This window comes from Haliotis asinina, chromosome 11 (assembly GCF_037392515.1).
Source record: "Haliotis asinina isolate JCU_RB_2024 chromosome 11, JCU_Hal_asi_v2, whole genome shotgun sequence".
NCBI lineage: Eukaryota > Metazoa > Mollusca > Gastropoda > Lepetellida > Haliotidae > Haliotis > Haliotis asinina.
The window spans coordinates 9894384-9921175 of NC_090290.1; the positions used below are offsets into that span (position 1 = coordinate 9894384).

General features: G+C 42.8%; 1 protein-coding gene across 1 annotated transcript; it reads right to left on the reverse strand.

Moving 5' to 3' along the window:
- Window positions 1-1138: 1138 nt before the first annotated feature.
- LOC137256204 (sushi, von Willebrand factor type A, EGF and pentraxin domain-containing protein 1-like) lies at window positions 1139-26792 on the reverse strand. The gene is made up of 24 exons (XM_067793922.1): window positions 26763-26792; window positions 24732-24804; window positions 24006-24032; window positions 23350-23544; window positions 22180-22368; window positions 21310-21492; window positions 19557-19739; window positions 18946-19128; window positions 17133-17315; window positions 15639-15815; window positions 15118-15297; window positions 14329-14511; window positions 13732-13914; window positions 12598-12777; window positions 12122-12295; window positions 11265-11438; window positions 10304-10477; window positions 9470-9646; window positions 7665-7847; window positions 5793-5969; window positions 5092-5268; window positions 3924-4178; window positions 1902-2063; window positions 1139-1394 (listed from the first exon to the last, which is right to left on the reverse strand). The coding sequence occupies exons 2-24, from the start codon at window positions 24802-24804 to the stop codon at window positions 1222-1224; spliced, it is 3945 nt and encodes a 1314-aa protein (XP_067650023.1). The 5' UTR covers window positions 26763-26792; the 3' UTR covers window positions 1139-1221.

The window sequence follows — 26792 nt, forward strand, 5'->3', positions numbered from 1 at the left end:
ACCACGAGGTCTACGACGCCCGTAGCAAGCCGTGATATTAAGGAAGTTCAATGCAGATCAAGCATTGAATTGTAAAGCATGGCAACGATACCAGCTATTGAATTTATTTTGCATGGAAGTGAAAACAGTTAAGTATAGCCAGAAAACGTCACTCAAGATATGAAAAGGACAGTTCTCACTGCGCCGGATAACATCATCACAGATAAAAGTTTCGATAAAGACAGATGCGTCAGTTCCCTAAAATCACGGCCGTAACTCGGAGTCAGGAACAGAGACGTTTATCAGGGTTAATCAAAGAATTTGTAAGTTTATAGTGTCATAAATAAGTCAAATTGTTATTTGTCAGAATGCCGCGCAACATAACTGGTTCATTATTTTGATCTCGTACAGTCTTTTCAGTTTGGAAAGTGGAATCTATTTTTTTTTTCAAAAATGGGTTGAAATGAAATTGCGGAATGATCAGGAGCTGAGAAAGAACCTTCATGTTTGCTTTGACACAGAAAGATGCTGTTGATTTAAAAAGGGCCTTACTATTAATGCGTAAGAGATCATACTGATGGCAGCATATTGATGAACTATTGGTGAGGCCCGCATCAACAATATATTCGAGTCATAATGCGAAGCCAAATGGGGCAGATAATATCAGTATTGTTCATATTTACAATGTGCTGTGTGGCAGTCATCAGGTTTGTTTTATTCGCAGAGACTGAGCTTTTCTTTGAATTTCTTTGATCTGTTGTTCCGTCTCCTAATCTCGATTGAAGCCACAATAGGCTATAGGATAAAACAAGACTATAGCCGAAAAGGCAGACTATAGGCTAAATGGAAAGAAAGTTCGAAAAAGATCAGTTTCTACTTCAAGCTGTTATGTTATGGAGGATACGTTAAGCGTGTCCTTTTGGCGAATTGTTCAATATTCTCTTTTCAGCATCCTTACTTATTTCGTGGAGTAGTGCTTTCTGCAGTGGAGGAGAGTGTGTTTGTCACACACTATCCGGTATTATGTCTGATGTGTTGAATAGCAAACAAGTACGTGAAAGTATTGGAGGCACGGACAGTGTCTCTGTACAGAAGAGAATAGAACATATATGCCAGCTTGGTGCGTTTTCAAGAGAAAAGATTTCCCCAGACAATAGGATGACACATTTCCACAGAACATCTTTAATCCATCCCGATACTTTGGTTTAATCCAGAGCAATCCGTAAAATATGGAATGTTAGGTTACGTTAAAGATTGACTACAGTCTTGCTTATATTTAGCGCCTTCATGAGTTGTCTGCCCTTGAGGACAATGGTCACACTGTGTGCTTCCCGGCATGCTTTGATATGTCCCCAGGGGACACAACGAGCAGGGTTCAAGGCCGTCTGATGAATAACTTCCGGCTCCACATGTGCCTGAAAGAAAGACGATATAGGTGACGAAAACGGTTCTTTTTCTGAAATATTTTGTGATGTGATGCTAACATCGTGGTCGTTACCATAGACTGATCGTGGTGATCTTATCAGATTTTGAGGTCAGTCGTGGCAATCATGTCGATCGTAGAAAAACAAATTGGACTGTTCACGATTAAAGTGTCAGATCGCGACAGAATCGTGGACTCGATCAGGACAATCCTATAAGAACGTATGTGATCGTATCCGAACTTGAGATCATGACAATATCGCACGCAAGCGCAACAATTCGTATAATAACGTATCCTCGCATGCAAACCTGAAAGTTCAGAGAAGTACAACGATCACCTTTCGCAGGATGGCTGATCGTAACGAATCGCACGACAGTGTGAACATAAGACAAAATATTGTCTTTAAGAACAGTCTGGATTATATTACCAGCGTCTCTTATCTGGTGTCATACGGTCGCTGTTTAGGGACTAGAAATGTCTAACGGTGAGAAGCGGTCACCTCTACAACTGGACAGTGAGGATGACCCCTCGGATGAGGTGGAGAATCCGTCGGGACAAGCGACGCAACTCAGGCTGTTCTCGTGTTGTTGATACGTCCCCACCGGACACGGCCTGCACTGCCTCTGTGTCACCGACAGGTAGGAACCCTGGGGGCATGAACCTGGAAAGGTCAATGACAGGTGGAATGAATATCTACTCTGTATATATAGTAGAATTCTATAGTTGTACTCTTGTAAACATAAGTGCATTCTTAGTGGACACAACCCACACTTTCTCTCTCTCTCACCGACAGGTAGGAAGCCTTATAGCGCATGAGCCCGGTTAAATGTATTCTGGGTAATCTGTTTGTTCAGTGACAGCGTGGCTTCATAATGACACGACTATAGTAACATACGTCCACACTTTGTTATGTCATCATTTACCCACTGTGTTAATGTCATCATTTACCCACTGTGTTAATGTCATCATTTACCCACTGTGTTAATGTCATCATTTACCCACTGTGTTAATGTCATCATTTAACCCACTGTGTTAATGTCATCATTTACCCACTGTGTTAATGTCATCATTTACCCACTGTGTACAGTCTAAAGCTGCCCAGTAACACAACATAACAACTGTTTCAGCACATTGTAATAACGTCCTATAACAACACATATTAACAACTCTACTAACTAACAACACTCTGTAACAACAGACTGTATTCAGTGACATTCATTGTCTTGCTGCAAGGTTGTACTGGATGCTCAGCCAATGCGTGTCGTAAGTCTTTCCTTTGACGAGGCAAGCACAAAGTCTGTTATCTATCTTTTTTATTTAAACACACTGACTGCGTTTCTACTCGCTAAGTAACTACAACACAATTGTTGGTGATCTGTATATGGAATTCTAACCATCTCAGCATTATGATCATGTCTTTTAACGTTGCTGACTGGGATTAAATAAATCTACTTGAATCTGTAGCGAATTTTCATTTGGACGAACATTTAAACTGAAATGCACCATACCTGTGAAGGTACCTGGTGTCGTGACTGATTTTCAGTGTACCTATCAGAACAATACCATTATTTTTCTTCTTTACGAAGGGATGGTTAGGTGGAAACATCTACTGCCATAGCGATAGTTTATTGCAACCACCTATTGCCGTAGCGATAGGTTATTGCAACCACCTATTGCCGTAGCGATAGTTTATTGCAACCACCTATTGCCGTAGCGATAGTTTATTGCAACCACCTATTACCGTCTATTGCCGTAGCGATAGTTTATTGCAACCTCCTATTGCCGTAGCGATAGTTTATTGCAACCACCTATTGCCGTAGCGATAGGTTATTGCAACCACCTATTGCCGTAGCGATAGTTTATTGCAACCACCTATTGCCGTAGCGATAGGTTATTGCAACCACCTATTGCCGTCTATTGCCGTTATGATAGTTTATTGCAACCTACTATTGCCGTAGCGATAGTTTATTGCAACCACCTATTGCCATAGCGATACGTTATTGCAACCACCTATTGCCGTAGCGATAGTTTATTGCAACCAACTATTGCCGTAGCGATAGTCGAAACCGACCACCTATTGCAATATTATTGCAATAGTTTCTTCTCCCTAAATTGTCTCATTTGAAGTCATTTCCCGAATGAATGTACAGTCGAACCCCGTATACTAGGACCCCACATATCCATATATTGTATATGAAATAAGAACAAGTTGAAGTAGTTTCAGTCTATTTTAATAGCTGAAAAGAATCTTGAAACCCAGACCAAGTTTGTTTAAGAGGCGGAAGACGGAAAACACTAAAGCAAAGTGGATGGATGTGGTGCTTCCTGCATTATCAACGAAAGTCAATTACTAAACAGTCGATAGTAACGTATACTATCCATGCGTCGATATTTTTTCCTTTTTTTCCATCGATTATTTGCTGGAAAGGAAACTAAAAAATGCAGTCCATCGATCATTCGATGAATCATCACAGCCCTACTTTTATGTTAAATAAAATAAGTCAGAATGTTTTCTACTTACTGGATACGATCACCAAGAAAGTGCAAGGCTTAGCTCTGTTCCCAGCTTCATCTACGGAAGCATAAGTTACGGTGTAAGCACCAGCTGTCACGTTGCTTCCGGGTCGTACGCTAGATGTCAAGGTCGCAGGAATGGCGACACCGCTTGGAAAGTCAGTGGCTGTTACCTGTGGCCACGTGATATTTGTACCGGTCTCATTCGGCAGGAGAGCGATGGTCTGACCGACCGGACAATGGATGACAGGAGGCGTATCATCTGTGTCACAGAAGTTAGGCGTTAGTTGATGATAAATTGGTTTGAATGTTTTAAAGGCGGAGGGAATAACGCCATGCGGGGAAGTGCCAAGCAGAAATAGAACGTGACTTGGTCAGTAGCTAAACCTGTCACTGTCAGTCATACATTAGAAGATATGCTGGTGCAATATACTTGGGCTACAGGCAAAAAATATACTTTTGAAATATCATGATATAATTGTATACGTATAACTACTGAAGAGTGGTAGAGCCACGGTGAAAATATTGTTTAGTCTCATCTTCTACATACAGAAGGAGATACTATACCCTTCTTTAACTTAGTATCTCCTGCGTTGGCCATAGCACCTCCTACGTAGGACATCTCCCACGTAGGACTTACTGTCCTGTGCTGGTCATAGCACATCCTACGTAGTACTCAGTAAGACTTACTATCTCCTACGTCGAACTTAGCATTCCCTACTTAGAACTTAGGACGTAAAACTTGAAGCCTCCTCCGAAGACTTAGTTTCTTCTGCATAGGAGTTCTTTGCGAGACTAGCTCAAATACACTTCAGACTAAATCAGTAAATCCCCAGTTAGACTGTATTATATTTCAGACTGTTGTTAGAAAAACTAGGAAGTGGAAACAAGACCAGTACTGGTGGATCACATTGCTATATGGTCGATGGTCTGGTCCAGATAGATGGCTATAGAGTACTGGAGGGACAGTCTGTTCCGTTTCAAGACCATGATGGTTCAAACCGCACAACCCTTGACAGTGTTTTGATACCTAACTTATTCTCCTGCAGTGGGTTACAGAAAGTTAGCATCTCAATACCAACGGTTATTACACACTGACCTTAATGTTATTTTTGGAGTCTGATCATGTTGTATCTACCTACACACAAGGTGGAGTCAGAGTACATTGTACCTACCTACACAGAAGGTGGAGTCAGACCATGTAGAGTCAGGGAGGCAGGAGATGGTGTGGACGTGGGGTCTGTACCCGTTAACACATGACAGGGCGCAGGTGTCCCCCAGTTTGTGGGTAAGGGAAGATGAGCAGTTGAAGGATCCGTGCGGAGTCACAGATGGAGGGGAACACACTATTTCTGTTCAGTAAATAGATCATGTACAGCATCACGTAAAATAATTTTAATTCACAAGGATGGTATTGTCAAGTCCATAGGAATGTTCAAAATTCCAGGGCCTCCTTTCACAAAGCTATATGGTCATCGTCACTAAGGTAACCTTAGTGCAAAGTTACACCCGTGAAGGTCCCGGGGTAGAATAGGCCTTCAGCAACCCATGCTTGACATAAAAGGTGACTATGCTTGTCGTAAGAGACGACTAACGGGATCGGGTGGTCAGGCTCGCTGACTTGGTTGACGCATGTCATCGGTTTCCAATTGGGCAGATCGATGCTCATGCTGTTGATTACTGGATTGTCTGGTCCAGACTCGATTATTTACAGAGGGCCACCATATAGCTGGAATATTGTTGAGTGCGGCGTAAAACTAAACTCGCTCACTCACTAGTGTAAAGTTAAAGAATGGGAGTTACGGTTAACCTTGGTTTCGTGAAAGGAGCCTCTGTTTCAGTTTGTGACCAGTCTGATAAAAACAAACACATTTACCGTTACACAAAGCCGTGTTTGACCACGTGGCATCAGCCAGACACGTGATTGTGTGTACGCTTGGTTGATAATCCTCATCACAGGACAGTCTACAGGTGTCCCCTTCCTTGTGGGTTGTCATTGCCGAACAGTTCAGAGACCCATGGGTAACGGGTAGAGGTGAGGGACAGGTTATTTCTAAGTAGGATAAATACATATATGGCTCAATCACATTTCAACATCCTGGTTTCCACGGAGAACTTGTGTTACCTGCTGGGAATATTGGCATAATGGGAAAAAGTGCATTCGAAATAGTTTTTGTTTGTTTATGCAATTTAGAGTCAGTATGATAAACGTGACAGAACTTCTACGCCTGGAACCAGGCGTTGTGGCAGCCATGTGATGAGATCTCTGAAAATTACTCATGACACCAGGTGTTCAGGACACCAGCGTTCCCGAAATGTCCTCCGCCACCACATCATCCAAAGTATTGAATGTGACGATCTATACCTGTACCTCAGCCATGAAATTAAGAAAGAATCCGGGGTCTTAAAATTTATACCTTAATGGTTTTCAATGTAAACTTATTTTGTGTGTCAGTCTAGTCCTTTGTCACCATAGTCAGTTAGGAAATATTGATGACATAGCACTGTTGGCTTGTCATATTGGGAGCTGTTTCACTCACTTTGGGTTTATGCCAATGACCTTCGGTTCAGTGGAAAGTAATGGGCGATTACATCTGTTCCCAGCAGTTTCAGGTTCTCACAGCATTCTCACAACGTTATGCATTCGCCCGTACAATTTTATTCTATGGACTACCATTTACGCTGTCACAACGTAGTGACGTCATGTTGTAATATGACGCCATATTAACATGGCCAGTAAGAATGGAAATTACGGTACTGTGACTTCAGAATATTTGGGATGGTAATCACACACTGAAATATAATAATTATATAATGTATTTCGGTGTTGCAGAGATTACGACGTCACTCTTGTTCGGGAGAGAGACAATTTATGCATCAACGCTCCAGAAACGATGATACATGATGTTGTGTAATAATGGACGCACAGCGTTCTAACAAAGTATATAATAAGCTACAACAATATGAATTAACGTTATGAAATGACGTAATAAAAACGTTGTGACAGCGTTGTGTCATGCCGTCACCAATCTACAATCTTCCCAGAACGTTGTCAAAATATTGTGTGTTAACTGGGTCCTCACTAACCTACAAAGTCCCTGAATATTTTTGGGTGATGTAACTGACATCCTGCACTATATGAAACTATTCATGTTATAGAAACTATGAGAGGAAGAAGCAATGACAGGAAACATATAGAGGCAATGCGATGAAACATATACAGAAAATGAGAGGAAGGAACATTGAGATGAAAAATATAGAGGCAATGACAGGAAACACATAGAATCAATGAGAGGAAACATATACACGCAATGAGAGGACATATAGAATCAATGAGAGGAAACACATACAAGCAATGAGAGGACATATAGAATCAATGAGAGGAAACATATACAAGCAATGACAGGAAACATATAGAATCAATGAGAGGAAACATATACACGCAATGAGAGGACATATAGAATCAATGAGAGGAAACACATACAAGCAATGAGAGGACATATAGAATCAATGAGAGGAAACATATACAAGCAATGACAGGAAACATATAGAATCAATGAGAGGAAACACATACAGGCATAGAGAGGAAACATATATATTCAATGAGAGGAAACATATATATTCAATGAGAGGAAACATATACAGGCAATGAGAGGAAACATATAGAAGCAGTGAGAGGAAACACATAGAATCAATGAGAGGAAATATGTAAGTTCAAGCAACTGTGAGTACAGGTAGAGACAGGTACCAACACATATCGCCGAGGGAGACCACGTGTTGTCGGACCGGCAGTTGATAACCTGGAAGAAACTACTTGGCCTGTGTCCCCTATCACAGAGAAGGTCGCACGTGTCGCCATGGTAATGTCCATTAGTGGAGGAACACCTGAACATCCCATGCTGTATTATGGGCGGACTCGGACAGTGGCTATCTGGAATGTACAGATTCAATTAATTGTAAGAGAATTTGATTAATTCAAGTGAGTGTAACCTTTTTAAAATGTCATCTTTAGACAATATATGTGTATCAAGTAACACTGACGAGGTTTTGGGGGATAAGAATCCACATCGTTCAGACGAACATATCCTTCAGACGAGAAGGACGTTCAGGCAAGCAGGTCCTTCTAACAAGAAGATCGTTCAGACTAGCAGATCCCTCAGGCCAGAAAATCGCTCAGACAAACAAGAAGGTCAATCAGAGAAATAGGTCTTTCAGGCAAGGAGATCGTTCACAAAAGGACTTCACAATTCGTTCCTTTGAATTCCCAAACTGACAATGAAATACAAAATCTAGTTCACATTCAAAGAGCAACAGATATGCTAGGAGAGGAGAAACATTAGAACCCAAGGGCTGCCAATCAATTAAATGTTGGAGACAAATCTTCGACAAACACAGTATGAATCATTACAGCAATAACATATTTGTGTATCTAAATATTTCTGAATTCTTTCAGCTTTTACAAATTGATCACATCCATTAAAATGGGATATTCATGCCTTTCCTACCCCTTCCCGTGAATTCCTCTCATCAAGCAAGTGTTACGACAGTGTGTTTTCTGTAATATGTATTATTGTTGATTAAGTGATAGTTATTATTGGGTCATAATGTTTAGAGGTTTGCGTGATATCTATTATTGGGTCATAATGTTTAGAGGTTTGAGTGATAGTTATTATTGGGTCATAATGTTTAGAGGTTTGAGTGATAGTTATTATTGAGTCATAATGTTTAGAGGTTTGCGTGATATCTATCATTGGGTCATAATGTTTAGAGGTTTGAGTGATAGTTATTATTGGGTCATAATGTTTAGAGGTTTGAGTGATATTTATTATGGGTGACATTTCGTATCACGGTAATAGTATTTTAGCGGCACGCGTTTTAAGGTAGTGCTTTAGAGTTGCCTCCTCTTAGACGCTCTTCTGCAAATGAGTATGTGTTTTTAATTTTTGGTAAACACAAGGCAGATCGCGAAGCTTCGATACTTCGCTGGAATGTTCAAGAATGAGAGACTGTGTGTATATATAAGGCTGGTTGTTGTGTTGACGGGACACACACACGGACTTACGCGCAAAGTAATATTGGAGTTGTGTCATCATTCGCCCTATCAACATCTGTCTGTCTGTTGACCCATATTCAAGAAAGCTCGTTGTGAAAGGTTTAGTAGAACTATTTCTTACTGAAAACCAAGACGTTGGTGAGTTAATAATATATATGTGAACCACTGCATTGTGACAGAAACCATATTATGAATCACTGTATCTTGCTCTTTGGTGAATACATAATATTGAATATTTCAGACTTGTCAGTGTTATATTTTGCTGGTTCACAGTGGATTTCTCATACCTTTTGTCACGACAAGTTATTTACCATAACTAAAGGACATTCGCTAATAATTAAGAGCTTATTGTGTTGACAGTGATCAAGACCTTGTTCCCAAGCCATGGCGTGAAAGGAACATTGTTAAATTGTTCTTGGATTTATCAAAGAACCATGAATCGGAGATGGTATGAAATGCAGATATGCATGTAATTTAGGTTTGTACTGTATCCTACGTACCCACACAGGTCTGTCTAGAGGACCATGTGGCATCAGAGAGACAGGAGATGGTACGGATGTTGGGTGTATATCCTGTGGCACAGGTGAGCTGGCACCTGTCTCCTGGCCTGTGTTCTGTAGTTGAGGAACAGTTGAGGGTTCCACCGGGTACAGCGGCTGGAGCAGGGCATCTGATTCCTGGAACGTGCACAAGACAGGCCAGTAGAGCAATCAAACAACATCCGACTTTCAAATTTATCTAACAAACAACCGGGCAACCAACAAAGCGAACCTGACGACAATGTGAGAACGTTTGACAATGTCCTCGCTATCCGATCTCAAATAATTGCTACTGTGTACATATTTATTTTTCTATATTTACAAATTTGAACTAGATTGGTCGTAAACTTACCATGAATTTGAACTTAAATTAAATTTAGAACTGAAAACGGCTATTTACAATCAGGTTGTGGTGATTTGAAACCTCTTACCAATCAGATATTGTTACATCACACATTGTACTTAAATACATCCTTAATACTGGGTTAATCCTACCACCAGCTAACACACAGGCAAATAACAACTAAACAAATAACTCATCAACTTTGACAATCTTGCCGATTTCCTAACTCTTATAAATGCATTACTAACAGTGTGTAGTTGTGTCGTCTTTGGAAGGCAGAGCTAAGGTAGAAGTATATCTTAACATGAATGCGGAACTTACTTCAAATGACATTTGTACAGCTTTTGACATCAAAAAGACCTCAGTGATTTGTAACCTCTGGCCACTGAGATATGATTGCATCCCAAATCACAATATCCAAATATGGTGACTACAGGGTTAATCCTACCCACCAATGCACGAGGGCGCCTCTGACCACGATGAGTCCTGGAGACAGGTGATGGAATGTACACTTGGTCTGTACCCCGTAGCACAGGACAGATGGCAGATACTCCCAGTCACATGCACGGACGAGGTACAGTTGAAGGTACCGTGATTTACAGGAACTGGGTTGGCACAGCCAGGTCCTGCAGGATAAAGAGCGAATATTACCTTTCATAAAGCAAAATACAAAAAGCACAATCAATCATCTTAGAGTTAGTTCCTGAGTACATGTTTAAGCCGCTTTCACCAATATGGGAGATGCTGATTGTTCAACAGATCATTTTTCTTCATGGATTACTTGAAATGAATGCCCCAAAGTCGACATGTGACCTGTTTGTTTAGGTAAACCACTGGGATAGTTATGTCCATTGTTTTTGAAAGTGTTTTATTAGCATAACTGATTAACTTGTGTCATCATTCGTCCTATCTACATCTGTCTGCCTATTCGTCAGCTTACACTCAAGACCGCTTGCTGCGTAACATTTAGTATAACTGTTTCAGTGAAAAGCAAGACTTTGGTGAGTTGATATCATATTTGTGACCTATTAATTTAGATTTGATTTAGCTGCATTGCACCAGTAACCTCAACTGTGAATCACTGTATCTTGCTCTTTAGTGAATACATATTATTGAATATTTTAGACGTATCTGTGTTATATCTTGCTGTTTCTTAGGGGATTTCTTATACCTTTTGTCCCGGCAAACTATTAATCGTAACATAATCTTCATAAGACCTAATATATGATGTCCTCATGGCGTAAGCCGTTAATCACTGTCACTAAGGTAGTTATTTAAATAAACTCTGAGAGGGCTTCCATGATTAAGGATGATCAACCTATACATATTCTATAGATACACACTTGTCTGTCAATTCACATTACAGTGTATGTACACATGACAGATGCTGACAGGTGTATGTGTTGGACGTACGGATACAGGAGGCTTGTTGAGACCAGGTAGCATCAGCAAGACAAGAGATGGTGTGGACGCTGGGTTGGTAGCCAGCAACGCAGGTGAGGCGACAGGTGCTGCCTACAGTGCTGGTTTCTGAGGAACAACGGAAGGATCCGTGACTCACTGCCGACAGACGCGGGCAACGTATCCCTGAAACATTACGTGAATGTTCTTTCACACTGTATTCACTAGCCAGACCCACCATCACCACAGCCCGTATCCCTTCACGCCGTCGGCGAATAGGCCACCCAAGATCCTTGCTGAACCTGTCCACATCAAAGGCCTGTGTCTGGAAACTGCCTCTAACCTTTTTAGGTTCGATCATCGTCTGGGTGAAGAGGTCCAATGTGTGTTCTACAAAGTTCAACAAGAAGTAGGAACAAATGAGAGAAAACAGTTCCAGTGCTTGGTGTGACAGGCAACTAAATTGGATGGACATGTAAGGCTTGGTTACCTGATACCTAACAAGCATCTATCATTTCGTAATTCAGGGTTTTCCTTGACCTGACTTGACATCATGCTACAGCTGCAACATTGACAACTTGTGACTCTGGTTGACTGAGTGCCACCCACGTTGCCAGTAAATAGCTGCAGGAATACAACTTACCTGTTTAAGCTCTTGGTTCCGACCACGAGGCATCCAACAGGTAGGTGAAGGTGTGGACGTTGTGCTCATAACCATTTGTACAGGTGAGCTTACAGGTGCTGGAATACAACTTACCTGTACATTCAGCTGGTTAGCCACACGTGGCGTCCGATAGACAGGTGATGGTGTGGACGCCGTGCTCACAACCATCTGCAAGTGAGGTTAAAGGTCCTGGAATAGAACTTACCTCTACAAGATATTGGTTCCGACCACGTGGCGTCCGGTAGACAGGTGATGGTGTGCACGCTGGGTTGATACCCCTCTGTACAGGTGAGGTTACAGGTGCTGCCTACTTCATGGTCAGCGGAGGAACAGTTGAGTGACCCGTGGGCAGCTGCCGGGGGACTGGGACAACGTATTTCTAGAACGAGGCGAGTGTATATTCTCCTGTGACGGATAGCCACAATGAACGAAGGTTTGAACAATTTGGACGCTACACTACTGAGTTTGACGGACAGGTTACGATGTGACATTACCTCGAGAACGCTTCGTAGAAAAACAATACAACTGACATATTCTTTCCTGAAAATGCTTTAGCTGTTACCGTTTAACATCCACAAAAAAACAATACATTTTTGTTTGGAATACAAGGCAATCTTTATGTGACGTATTCGCTTTGTATTCAACATTGCACTGAAAGGCTGTTTAATTCTGTGAGCTGACCGACACATGGCACCCCAGCTGACCACGCTCCCAGCTGACAACGAACATCAGAGGTCGTAGAACTTGGTTTGTATCCGGAACTACAGCGAAGGTGACACACGTCGTCCTGTCGATGAACTGTAGTCGACGCACACACATAGGTTCCATGGTTGACTTTGGGCGGCGTTGGACACAAAATCTCTGGAATGAAGAAATTATCGAAAGCCAGCACTCAGTGAATCTGACCTGTAAAAAGTACACTACTTTGGGATTATTTTCCCCAAAAACGTAAATGTTTTGAAAATACATTGATTTTTGTCGTAAACATACGCGTTTGACCTCTAAAATGATCAAGTGGCTGCTGTGTTCGGAGGTAAACGTGGAGACACCTAATGAACAGTCATAACCCTGTGCACCTAAAAGCACCCACGAATCCGTTGGTAGATGGCCAGATGGTGGCCACATGAATACATGTAAACACCTAGTTGCGGGTACAGTAATGTGCAGTACAATCAGACAAAATAGTTTGACTATATATGTGTCACAGTCTGCCAAGCTGGGAACGGGAAAGTCCACAGAAACAGCGATTAGAACGTTGTGGGGAGACAACATCTTGTATAACCCACGAGGGCGAAATCGGGGTTCAGATTTTTCATAAGATGCCCTAGGCAAAATTATCACTTTGTCATTGTGACCTGACATCATGAAAAATGCTATGACGTCACGTTTTCTTCTATGACGGCATGTTCGACATGCGGCGAAGGCGAGTAGTCAGCAGGTTTGAAACTGGACTTGGGATTCTCTTCCTTTCTTCGGTAATAAGGAGTAACATCATATTCGTATCCTCACTAAAGTACGTGTACGCTACTCTTGCCTAAATTTCGGCATATCCCTAGCTGTCTCCCGAGAAACTTTTAGGCACTCGTGTCGTAAGCATAGCATGGCATGGGCACCCATATAATATCCTCTGTTAAAATTAAAGATAGTTACCTTCAGCTATATAGACACGGCACTGTGGATGTCTTGTGCGTAGACCATAGCCCTTTTATATTTACAACACATCCACATACTATTAGCATTTGGGACGAATTGCAAGGACAGAAGACGACATGGCCTCTGATTGAGACCTAGTCTGACGACCAGAGTATCACCTACCAGCACATGTCGATGGAGACGACCAGGTCATGTTTGACAGACAGGTGATGTCAGATTGTGAGGTGCTAGGTTTGTAGGCTGTGTTGCACTCAAGATGGCAAACATCGTTCATCTGGTAGATAGTTGCTGACGCGCACTTGTAGGCACCCCCGGTGACTCTAGGCGGAGCGGTGCATCTTATTTCTGAAAAGATAAAGTGATGTTAAAACATCGAATGGACAAAAGCATCTCAGAATCAATCATGGAAACAAGTGACACAGTAATGAGTGTTTTCCTGGCAGCGTTATAACCCTTATTTTTTGGCTGAACCACGGCCAACAAATGCGAAGTTCCGATCCATAAGTGAGTGAGTTTAGTTTTACGCCGCTTTTAGCAATATTCCGGCAATATCCGGAACGGATCAGTAAAAGCAAAAAGTGTAACCCCATGTCTCCTACGCACTTACTCACCCACCCACCCACTCACCAAACCACCCACCCACCCACCCACTCACCAAACCACCCACCCATCCACCCACTCACTTAGACATACACATCAATAAAAGCAGAAATAAATGTTTCCTGTCTCCTCAGTCAACTCACTCACTCACTCACTCACCGACACATATGGCCGGAGAGGTCCAGGTGGCGTCAGGTCGACAGGTAATGGTATGGGTGGGGGTGCTTGGCCTGTACCCTGTGGCACAGGTGAGGGTACAGGTATCTCCCTGCGAGTGTACAGAGCCAGAGTGACACGTGTAGCTCCCGTGTGGTACTGCTGCAGGGCGGGGACATCGGATTTCTGTATAGTAAATACACTACACTACAAAATCTGATTTTTGTGTCTTTAGTCATCGTTCAATGGTTGTATCGAGCCTCGGATTACTCGAATTATTCAGAAACGTCCCTTCAGATTCGACTCACCTGTGTTTAACTGCATTTTTAGTACACTCGACATGGACTGGTTTCGGATATTCCCAAAGCATTCAGGATTCCTGATTTAGCGTTAAATTAATAAACGTCACATCGACAAAGTATCAGCCACATCGTGTCGAGAACAAATTTGACACTGATTATGAAAACCTGTATATTATAAAACCTGTCGTCAAAGGACAGTAAAGCAACTACAGGTAGAATTACTTCTAAAATGTAACGTTTAATTAATAACACTATTCTGAACAATATAGTAACTAGTTATTGATAACCAACAGCTGGAGGTAGATTCCCATAATGGAGACCCCATTAATACTGTAAAGATTCTGAGATAAGTTTGGAAATGGCTTCATAAAATTATCAAGTTGTCGCTTTCGGTTTCAAGATGGTCTCGATGTGTTCAGGGGACCCCATGATTGTATGGGAGACAGAAACGATGTGGAGAAAAGTTTGCAGGAATAATCGAGGAACATACTGGTACATGACGGGACGGCTGTCCACGTGGTGTCGGCCAAACAGGTGATGGTGTGGACGCTGGGAGTGTACCCGGATGCACAGGTGAGACGACAAGTGTCTGCTGGTTTGTGTGACGTAGGAGAGGTGTCGCAACTGTACGAGCCGTGCTGCGGAGCTTTGGGAGTAGGACATCGGGTTGCTGAAACACCAGATATTCCACGTTATTTTATGCCTTACTGAACTTTGATGAGCTCAAGGAAAGAAACTACTCTGTTTTCATTGAGATATTGTCCTTGTGTATTTGATCAAACTAAAATTGTATTAATGCCGTTTGTGCTGACAACACAAAAACTCGCGAAATTGTAGGCATGACACAATCAACCGCAACTTACTTTCCCGATTACAGGTGAAGCGAATGATATGATGAACCCATCAAGGAGTTCTTGTACAAAAAAGGCAGTTACGCTTTCCCTGTCAGTGCGGTCAAAAGGATTGGCCTGACGAACATGTTATGTAACTATTTGTGAATGCCTCCCCTACCAGTGCAGACTGGACTTGCTGACCAGGTGGAATCAGAGAGACAGGAGATTGTGTGGACACTTGGCAGGTACCCCGGGGAGCAGGTTAGTCCGCACGTACTGCCTACAGTGTGGGCAGTGGCCGGAGAGCAATGGAATGTGCCATGCTGGGGTGTAGCTGGAGTTGGACATCGGATTTCTGAAAGTTGGTCAATGTCATATCAGCCATGCGAGTGGGCTTGTACACGTCTTCTAACACACACTTCAGCAACAACACAGCAGAGGACGCCGCAAATGTGCTTCACATCATCATCATCATCATCACCACCACCACCACATCATCATCATCAGCAGCAGCAGCAACATCATCATCATCATCATCATAAAACGTCGCCAGTTTCAATCATAAAGAAGTGCTCAGTAACGCTCGCCAAACAACTTGAAAATGAAAAGTTGGACATTCTGTGTTTTCTTAGAAGGTACACGTGAAGGTCCGGGGCAGAATAGGCCTTCGGCAACCCATGCTTGCAACAAAAAGGCGACTATGCTTGTCGTAAGAGGCGAGTAACGGGGTCGTATAATCAGGCTCGCTGACTTGGTGGACACATGGCATCGGTTCTCATTTGCGCAGATCGATGCTCCTGATGTTGATCACTGGATTGTCTGGTGCAGACCCGGTTATTTACAGACCGATGCCATATAGCTGGGATATTGCTGAGTGTGGCGTAAAACTCACGCACTCACTCACTCGCATAAAAAAGGTATTGATAACAGACTACACGGATAAATATTGGGGAACGCCCACAATGTGTTCGACATACACACGTTAGGTCAAAGGAAACTGGAATATGAGTGAAAACGTTGCCCTTCACCTCAACCGAATCCCTGAGATAGCACTGCACCAATGCCTAGTTAGGAATAGGCGACTACATTACAACGACGAATGTGTATCTTTTACAGTTATTATGTAAGCTTCTTTGGTGCTATTCCTTAGAACATGTAAATGCTCAATAATGCCATTTCATCATTCTGTATCGAAGCAGTTGATCGACTGCTTGAAGAACATCGGGCATTTTCATCGAAAATATCATTTGAAACCGAAGGCAAAGTTATTGTTCCATCGAAATGTCTGGAATATGTTTGGGCCTCTGCAGCAACCCTCCTGGTCCCCACCCCAAATTATGAATGGTCGTTTTTTTTTCTTTATGTTCACGTGAGGTTGCTTCTAAAATTTGTCGGGTTTTGTTGTTGGTGTTGGTGTTGGTGTTGGTGGTGTTGGTGGTGTTGGTGTTGGTGTTGGTGTTGGTGTTGGTGTTGGTGTTGGTGTTGGTGTTTTTGTTTTTTTCGTTTGTTTGTTTTGGGTAGTTTTTTGCTTTTTGTTTTTGTTTTTGTTGCTGTTATTATTTATTTTATTTTTTTTATTTTGTTGTTATTGTTGTTGGTTTTTTTGTTTTTGTTGTTTTGGGGGGAGTTTTGTATGTGTCTGTGACGTTTGGTCGCAGTGTTGATAACTGACCGACACAAGTAGCCGCAGTGGACCATGCGTCTGTTGTGAGGCAGTGGATATCGGAGGAGGTGGTACTTGGTCTGTACCCAGGGTTACAGTGTAGGTTACAGACATCGTTCAGTTTGTGGGTTGTTGCTGAGCCGCACCAGTAAGCTCCATGGGCAACCTTGGCTGGAGGCGGACAAATGATCTCTAGAACAGAGAAGAACAGAGCTTCGTCTGAAGAGGATGGATCTCTCGTCTCACATAATGTTAGTTAACGTGTCATGGTATAACATATCAGTTGTTGTCTTACATGGAATCTAAAGGCCCCGAACCTCTTCCAATAGCGTATTAATGATCGAGGTAAGACACATCGACATTGACATTCAAGTGGAACTATACTACCGACAAGAAATAACGGAACTAATGAAATAATAGCGAATTTGAAACTGCTTTAAATATCCACTAAATCAATTTTAGGCGTCAAGTTCAATATCTTGTGTGTCCACCATGTTGGGCAACACATTCACGGCACCTTGATGGCATGCTGTTAATCAATTTCCGGATGGTTGCCCGTGGTATTGCCCGCCATTCCTCTTGGAGAGCTGCACCAAGCTGGGCCAGGTTGGCGGGTCCTGGGTCCCTGGCGTACACCCTCCGACCAAGAACGTCCCAGAGATGTTCAGTTGGGGACAGGTCTGGGGACTTAGAGGGCCAGTCCAATGTCTGGATATCTTCTTGTCGGAGATAAGCGGAGTCAATTCGGGCCCGATGTGGTCTGGCATTATCATCTTGGAATACAAAATTTCGGCCGATAACTCTAGCCAATGGAGCCACAACAGGACGCAATATTTCGTCAACGTATCGCTGACCAGTCATGACTCCGTTAATGATGACCAAAACTGATCGTCTGTCATGTGTAATCCCACCCCAAACCATGACACTACCACCTCCATATCGATCATGGTCAAGAATTGCTGCTCTGGCATATCGCTCCCCGCTCCGACGCCAACAACGTTTTCTGCCATCTGTGAATCGTAGGCAAAACCGTGACTCATCAGAGAACATGATGTAACGCCAGTGGCGCATAGCCCGTCCCTGATGATGCCTAGCCCATGCCAATCTTTGGCGCTTATGGTGAGCTGAAAGGGTGACACCCTTAAAAGGCCGTCTTGCTTTCAGACGAACTTGATAGAGTCGGTTTCTAACGGTTGAGGTTGAAATGCGTCCTCCAATGAGTGTGCGGAATTCTCTATTGATGGCAGGGGCCGATTTAAACCTATCGCGTAGAGCAATTAACGTAATGAGACGATCCTGTCGTGGTATCGTTGATTTTGGTCTACCACGCCCAGGTCTCGTTGCAACCCCACCCGTTTGACGGTACTTCTCCCACAGGCGTGAAATTACACTTTTTGATTTACCCATCTGCCGGGCAACTTCACATAATGATGTCCCCTCCTCCATCATCCCCACAATTCTCCATTTTGTTGCTTCACCGAGATACTGCCTCGGAGGCATTTCTGTCAGTAAGTGTCAATCTCTATTGCATTAGTGATTGCGACTTCTCCAGTACATTTACAGGAGTTAACTTCTGTATGCTGGTGTAGCACGTGCTGGGCATGCATTATGCGAAATTCCATTGTCATTGGATGTTGCGTTTGGGAGATACGCCACGATAACGGACCCTGTCACAGTCAAAGTCATCTACATTCAATTTCTTGGTTCCCTTATTTTCTGTCGGTAGTATATTTGTTCAGAAATTATTCTTCACAATATTGTTGGTGAGTATAACAGGGGTGATAGTAAGTTCAAACACGTCATAGTCATATTATATACTCACCCACACATTTGGCTGGAGTTGACCAGGCCGAGGTGGACAAACATTTGATGTCAGAACGTGTTGTGCTGGGCTTATAGCCGGCATTGCAGTGAAGGCGACAGACATCATTGAGCTTGTGGATCGTGACTGAGGTACATTTGTACGACCCTGCAGTAACTTTAGGCGGTGTCGGACATCTGATCTCTTGAAATACAAGGATTTTCCAAAACGTAACTTAACTAATTACAAACTCTAGTATAGTACCAAACTACTAACAACCCGTCTAGCAGTAATTTACACTCAACCATACATACAACACGCAACTTTAAGGCACAATGTTACACCACATTTCTCTTACAATACATATTGAATTTCTCAGTAATAGTAAATATCAATAATAGTAAATATCAGCCATCTGGGTAGAATTTATCCCATCAACATCTACAATTTATTGCATCAGCAGAGAGCAAAAGTGAGTGCATTGTATAACATATATAAGTGTTGGCGAAAATGTGTGACATTGTACCTTGTAAAATCTATTCAATATTCAGTGAAATATCATTCTTAAGTCAGAAATGATATCAATGTATGATTGCCCTAAAGTTGATGATGCAGTTGTCTAACATACTTACCGACGCACTTGGTCGGAGTTGACCAAGCCGAGGTGGACAAACATTTGATGTCAGATTGTTTAGTGCTGGGCTTAGAGCCCGCATTGCATTTGAGGTGACAGACGTCATTCAGCTTGTGGGTCGTGGTTGAACTACACTGGTATGATCCGGCAGTAACCTTTGGTGGAGTCGGACATCGGATCTCTGGAAATACGAGACACAGAGGCTGATGTTATTCTGACAACTATTAAACCCACAGACCCTCGCTACATCCACACAACTAAAGTGGTCTTTACCCCGATGTAACAATTTTGCATAAGTAAAAATATTTACAAAATGAGTTCAGTGATTTTGCAGAAGATCAGAAAGAATACCCCAATTTCATCTTGGCCCTTGTACGCGGGGTGGCAGACACCCCCAGAGTCTATCTAGTAAGGAAGTCAGGGAGGGTCCAGATTGCATAAATATTTCTCAAAGGTCCAACTGATGTTTCCCTTCCCTGTGATGATTGGTTCCGCTGACATGGTGTAAAAACGATATCGACGTCATACTGAAACAAGGTTCTTTCAGAATCAATGGGAATGGTGGGCGAGATGACTAAGGTGACAGGCTCTTGAACCAGTGAGGTTCAGGTGTCGGGATCGAACCCGTTTGTGACCGGGTGTAAAATCCTTGGAGTCACCTTTGTGCGCAGACTCTTTCAGTATTGTCACAACTCCTAGTGCGCAGTACAGAAGCCTGTACCCTTAAAAATGCAGGAATCCGTTGGTTTATGACCAGATGGTGGCCACATGAACACGAGCATACAACTAGTTGTGGGTACAGCAACGACCAGTAAACATAGATAAAGTGTTGTGACTATGTGTGCACCCTGCTGTGAATGGGTACCTCGATAGGAGTGAAAAAACCGCTATAACTCGGTGCGTCTAGTGGCTGCAAGTGTTGTATAATCCCCATGGAGTTGAGATCCATAATATGACGTGCCTTCGAGATTGACATCCAATGATCGAGGGAAGTTGTCAGCGCCTTCAGCATGTTACATGCTGCCTGGATATCTGCGCTATATAAATTTCCTATAATAATAAGAATGGAGCGGAGGGAGAAGAAAAATATTTATGTCGATTGTGCGATGAATTTACAGAGAATGCCCAACACCATTCGCATAAACGACATGATGAGATTACTACTGTCTCCACACACCTGTGGCTTTGAACCTGAGGTCCATCCATGGTACAACCCTGAACATCTCCAGTACGTCATGGAAATTTTCCGTGGAGTAGGCCCATATAAAGCCCCAGAATAATTCCTGCTAACAAACCTGATCGCGTTTTTGACAACGTGATTGACGAGATACAGGAAAAGCATGATAAATATGCGGACCTCGCCTTTGGAATGTCTCGCTTGCATCCCAAGTACACAGTCGTCAGACTCCCCATTGTTCTCGGTGCCCTTACTCCTGGTCTCAGATCAGCAGGTTGCCCATGTTCTCCACCAGTAGCACAGCCCTTCTAACACGCTGGGTAATGCAGAAGGCTGCAGTGTTGGGGAGCCTTTCATTTTCTCGGGAAAGTTCTTAGCGGGTTCGGCAAGCAGAATTTCCTGAGAGAAGTCCCATTCGCTGTCTGGGCTGCATGTAGAGGGGGCGAGGGCCCTTGGCTGATGACGATCCTTATGAGCCTGACTGTGCCAGGATCACCCAAAGCCACTCTCTTGCATACAGCTTTAATCTAAAACACGCATCAAAATAATTCACAAAAACTGAGCGGCTACGTACCCACACATGAAGCCGAAGCCGACCACTTGGATGAGGCCAGACAGGTGATGCTGTGGGCAGAACTACTGGGTTTGAATCCCGCGGAACAGGTCAAGTTGCACTTCTGTCCGTATTTGTGCACGGCTAAAGAAGAACAGTGGTAGGACCCATGGCTTATCCTGGATGGGGCCGGACATCGAATTTCTGTGTACAGACAGATACTCAAGTAGTAGACATGAAGGCATGAACACATAGAAGAAGACCACTGCCTGTTTGAACAAGAGACCTGTCTAGCTGTACTAGACACCTGTCTACCTATATGAAAGACCTGTCTACGATTACAAGAAATCGCGTAGTCAGAAGAATAACGTTGCTTTCACTGGGATTGGACGCTTCCTCTCGATTGTGTTATACCGTTTTAAAAATAGGGTTAATGTGTCGGAAATATTTGAATGGGTGGGAGTAATAGGTCAAACCAACGTCCTACCTGTCCAAGACAATCGTCTACCCGTCCGCCTCATCTGGAAAACCTTGTACCTGTACAATACAACTGTCTACCTGAACAAGATAACAGTCAGCTGACCGTGCAAGACCGCTGGCCACCTGTTCAACCGCCTATCTGTACAAAATACCTGTCTACGAGTACAAGACCACTGCCTGTTTGAACAAGAGACCTGTCTAGCTGTACTAGACACCCGTCTACCTATATGAAAGACCTGTCTACGTTTACAAGAAATCGCTAAACCGTAAAAGACACATGCCTGCCTGTACAACACAGCTACCTACCTGCGCAAGACAGCTACCTGCCTGTATGAAAGACCTGTCTGCCTAGACAACACAACTGCCTACGTCTACAAGACAACAGTCTGCCTGTACACGACATCTGCCTACCTGTGCAAGTGGTATGTGTTGACCAGGCCCCGTTGCTGAGACAGCGGATGGAATGGTAAGCGGTGATGGAGCTGGTGAAACGGTATCCTGTGGTACAGGCCAGAGTACACACTTGACCAATCGCGTGGGTTGAAGATGGACAATGTAGAGCTCCGTGGGAGACAGTCGGCGGTGATGGACATCTGACTGCTGTAAATTTTGGAGAGGTGACAGGTGAATTCATGTACGCTATAGTTTGGCATGAAATGCATGTGGACCTGGTTTTCTGTAAATAACTCTTCATCCAGCGACCTAGGCGTGTCGTCAAAGACACTAAGGGGATCGGATGGTGAAGCTGAGGCGTTACTGATGCTCATGATGTCAACCTTTAAAATCTTATGAATACAACGAAGGTTTATGTGGTCACGCATGCAGGCAAATCTTAAAATTACCAATTCTGTGCTGCAGTCACCATGTCGCTTTTCCAATCGACATGAGGATGCCGATTCAGTTCCAAGGTTTGAACTGGACTATGCATTGTGTCAATCGCATAAGACAATCCAGTGATCAATCGCATGAACTTCCATCTACGCAACTGGGATACGATGACGTGTCAACCTGGTCAGAGACTGACCACCCGATCCCGTTGGTCGCTTCTTAAGACAAGCATGAGTTGCTGAGGACAAACGGGTTAAAATACAAGTGACATTAAAGGTTGAATACAGTTGGCCAAAACGAAGGGAAATACGAAGGAGCAGCAAAAACACCGGTGACGCCCAGTTCGAGCCACAAAATTTCAACAACCGAAGATGCATGGTTTCGTTAAACAGTCAAGGTACAAGTGAGTCTAGGTTTAGACATACTCTTGCAATATCCCGCCGGGTACCCATCCTTTGCTAGCTGAACAGAGGCCATTCACGAACAAGCCGTCTTGCTTAGGGTGAGCTGACGTGTATTAAATGTTTGCTGGATATTTAACAGCAGTTTCTCCGATACAGGATGCAAGTTTCAGAGGCTGGGAGTGAAATGTTGTCCACACCTTTATGAGAGAGAGAGGGGATATGACCTTTCGCCTTTTTAGCAATATCACGACGACAGACATGTAATCATGTGGGGAATCGAACCTGGATTTCTACTGTGAACCGAATGTGTAACCATTATGCTATCCCACCGTCCCTACGAGGTACTGACCTTTACACGATGGCGTGGCCGACCAGATTGATTTTTTCTGGTCAGCGTGGTAGGTGCAGGTGATGGTGGGGTGGACCGGTGTAAACCCTGATGCACATGTAGTCGTGCACGTTGACGTTAAGGTGTTACCATGTGTGCATTTCAAAGTACCGTGCACGACGCTTGTTAGCTTGGGGCAGGTAAACGCTGGAAAGTCTGTAACACAGTCATTTTATCAGTCGGGGTACGACAGATACAAGTATACTGACAGCAAAAGAAACGCAACATTGTCATGATTTGGGGATTTTTGTTTGCTTTGTTTTTTATTTGTTTTTGTTTTGTTTTTGTTTGTTTGGGTTTTTTATTGTTGTGTTTTAATTGTTTTAATAGAAGACATAAACATGAACGTTTTCTTTCAAGAGATTCTTTTTCTTCGAAACCTGCGTTTCTTTTGCTGGTCGGTATATGTAAGTATTGTATTGTCACGACCTGGGTTGTTGAAGACTTGACTGACAGTATTACAGCTGAATATGTGTGCAATGCCAGGGGTGCTTAGCGCTAAACCTGCGACACTCTGCTGACCGATCAGCAATATCATGCAATTAATATTAGACAATACCGCAATGATGATTTGTCAAATACATCTTATAGTAAAAATAATATAATGTGCTACTCACTACCGAAGAGAACCCTTTTCTGTTTTCCTATAAAAGAAAATGAACATTGATTAGTAGTAATCAGGAAAATGGTATCTGAGTGTGCTGATAATTAAACGTAATATCATACCTACACACGTACACGCACACGCACACGCACATGCGCACACACAAACTAATGCGCAAACTCCGACATTTTAATGTTTCCCAATCTGCTGAGATGTTCTTTTATACCACTTTTATTCAGAATACATACACTTTTTCTTGTCAGTGCTGGTTCGAATCTCTTTTTCAATCAAAAACAAAATAAAACTGTATTGTAAAACAGCCTGGGTCACTTTTCTATGAGCGGCAAGTACTTTCAACGTCTGAAAAAGACATTAATAACCCAACAAATTTTTAAAATCAAGAGTATGGGCCTTTACCATCTGACCACCGCTACACAATCACCATAATTAGAAGAGCTCGAAAGTGTTCCAGTTTTAAACTAGTGATGATTGTCTAGTTATCATTTTATTCATGTTTTTTATGCACATATGCACCTCATTTTACGTTTTAGTAATTCATGTTATGTCGCTATTAATTTGCATTTTCTCAAGCTCTGTGATCCAAAACGAATTCCTTTAAGGTAATAAAGTATTCTCTATGTCCGTCCATCTAAACACACTTGTCACATATATTGTCACTTAAAACAAGTTTCAGCTGCATGTACATCATTGAACGCCGAAAGTCATAGACTCGTGCTACCTGTTTCATATTTTGCGGCACAAACGGCGATAGACAGCAACTGTAGTACTAGAACGCGAACAATGGTTCCCATCTGTAAGGCAACGGCTGTGATTAGCTGTGTCTGTGAAATGAATGACTTTGATCGGGTGGAGAGTGTGACATAGTGTCAGGGCGACTTAGACCAGAAGAAAGGTGTGTTTGCTCCAACATATTAATACAAGTTGCTTTATCGTAAATATAAGTATGTCTATGGAAATGTTTTACATGTATTAACCTTTTTCATGAAATGACAGAACGTTCTGATTAATGATACGTATTAAAACACCAACCAGACAGTTTCTGTTTCGTAAAAAGAAACAGAAAACGCACAGAAATAAAAATATGATGCTCGTTCAATTAAAGAAAGGCTGAAAATCAAACAGAAAAGGAAATATCAAAACATACATTTGATTTAATGTGTCTCTATATGATTGTCTCATATTTGCATGATGCAGCCTTTTCCATGGACGCGTACACTTCTAAGACTTTGTCCGATGTTAATAGAACAGGGACATTCCAATATGGGAAGCCCATTTTCTGGTGTCGCCCGCCGTGATATTGCTGGCATATTACTGAAGAGCGGCGTAAAACTAAACTCACTCACATTCCAATAGGTAGTGTTTAACTGTTGACTTGATCGGACCGGCGGAAATGAGTTACCTCCCTTTTATCGTTCAGCTACCAGCTCTGCTGTCCGCTAGTAATAGGAACTGGTCATGACAACGGTTTCAACACACTGGTTTAACATCTTTTCAACCACTGACCAGAAACGGTGCTGGTTCTTCTTTAAATACTTGCGTCGTTTTGTAGCATGATTTTTGTTGAATTTTTTAATCACTGATGTGTGTCGGAAGAAAGTAATTGTCATCATCTCGCAATAAGGCAGGTTCAAAGGTGTTTACTTTCTTGCTATACGCCGCGTATTTAACAATAGTGAAACCAATTACCCCACTACGAAGCCGGAAGAAAGTAATTATTGTAATCAACTAGCCATATTGAAGGTTCGAGGGTTCCTTATTTATGAAATCCTGTTTAGACAGACCCTATCCTAATATCTTGTGGTAATGTTGGCCTTGTCCTCTATTTCAACAGCCATAACAACTAGAACTGGTTGGAAGTATTGAATAATGATAACGGATTCTGTCGTGCTTTGGAGGATGATGTACACCGTCAGCAGGATGTTGCACACAGTCGGGGGGTGGGGTGGGGGTGTTAGGGTGGGGGTGTTATACACAGTCAGCAGGGTGTTGTATACAGACAGGAGAATGTTAATACCATCAGGAGGATGTTGTACACAGTCAGGGGGGTGTTATACACAGTCAGCAGGGTGTTGTATACAGACAGGAGGATGTTAACACCATCAGGAGGATGTTGTACACCGTCAGGAGAATGTTTTACACGGTGGTCAGGAGACATTTGTACACAGTCAGGATGATGTTGTGCACAACCAGGAGGATATTGTTCACCGTGAGGGAGCATGTTGTATCTTGTACACCGTCACATGGATGCTGTATCATCACAGGAATGTTGTACACCGTCAGGAGAATGGTGTACACCTGTGTGATCCATGCACCTCAGTAACGTTGGCCAAAGTTTGTGAACATCGAAGTGTCTGCGGTTGGAATCTTCACCATCATGCCAGGCCTGATGGTCACCTGCAGGAGTTTTCAGCCCCCTTTCATACCGTTAAATCTTAAGTATTGGTGAAGTCCCAATTTCACAACAACAACAACAACAAAAAAGAAAAATATAAACGTCGCTTGTGTATGTTTCGCACGCCTACATTAGACGAAAATGACTATGTTTATTTGCCTATAATGACACGCGTTTGGATCTAACGTTGTTGATAAACAGGCGCACCGTCATGTAACGATATATGGTCGACAACCATCAAAAAAGCCAACTCACCCATACTAGCACGTCACACAAAACTCCACCCGCATAAATACGACTCTCAAGTATTTAGTATGTCCATGTTAACTGCTATGTTCAGACACAGACTATACTCACAGTTTCCGTGTCCCACTGACATTGTGTCCT

Coding starts and splice junctions, on each gene's coding strand:
- LOC137256204 (XM_067793922.1), bottom strand. CDS start 24,804: ATGGGAACCATTGTTCGCGTTCTAGTACTACAGTTGCTGTCTATCGCC. Junction 22,369..23,349: donor GGCCACGCCATCGTGTAAAG/GTCAGTACCTCG, acceptor CAAAATTTACAG/CAGTCAGATGTCCATCACCG. Junction 5,269..5,792: donor AAACACGGCTTTGTGTAACG/GTAAATGTGTTT, acceptor TTTACTGAACAG/AAATAGTGTGTTCCCCTCCA.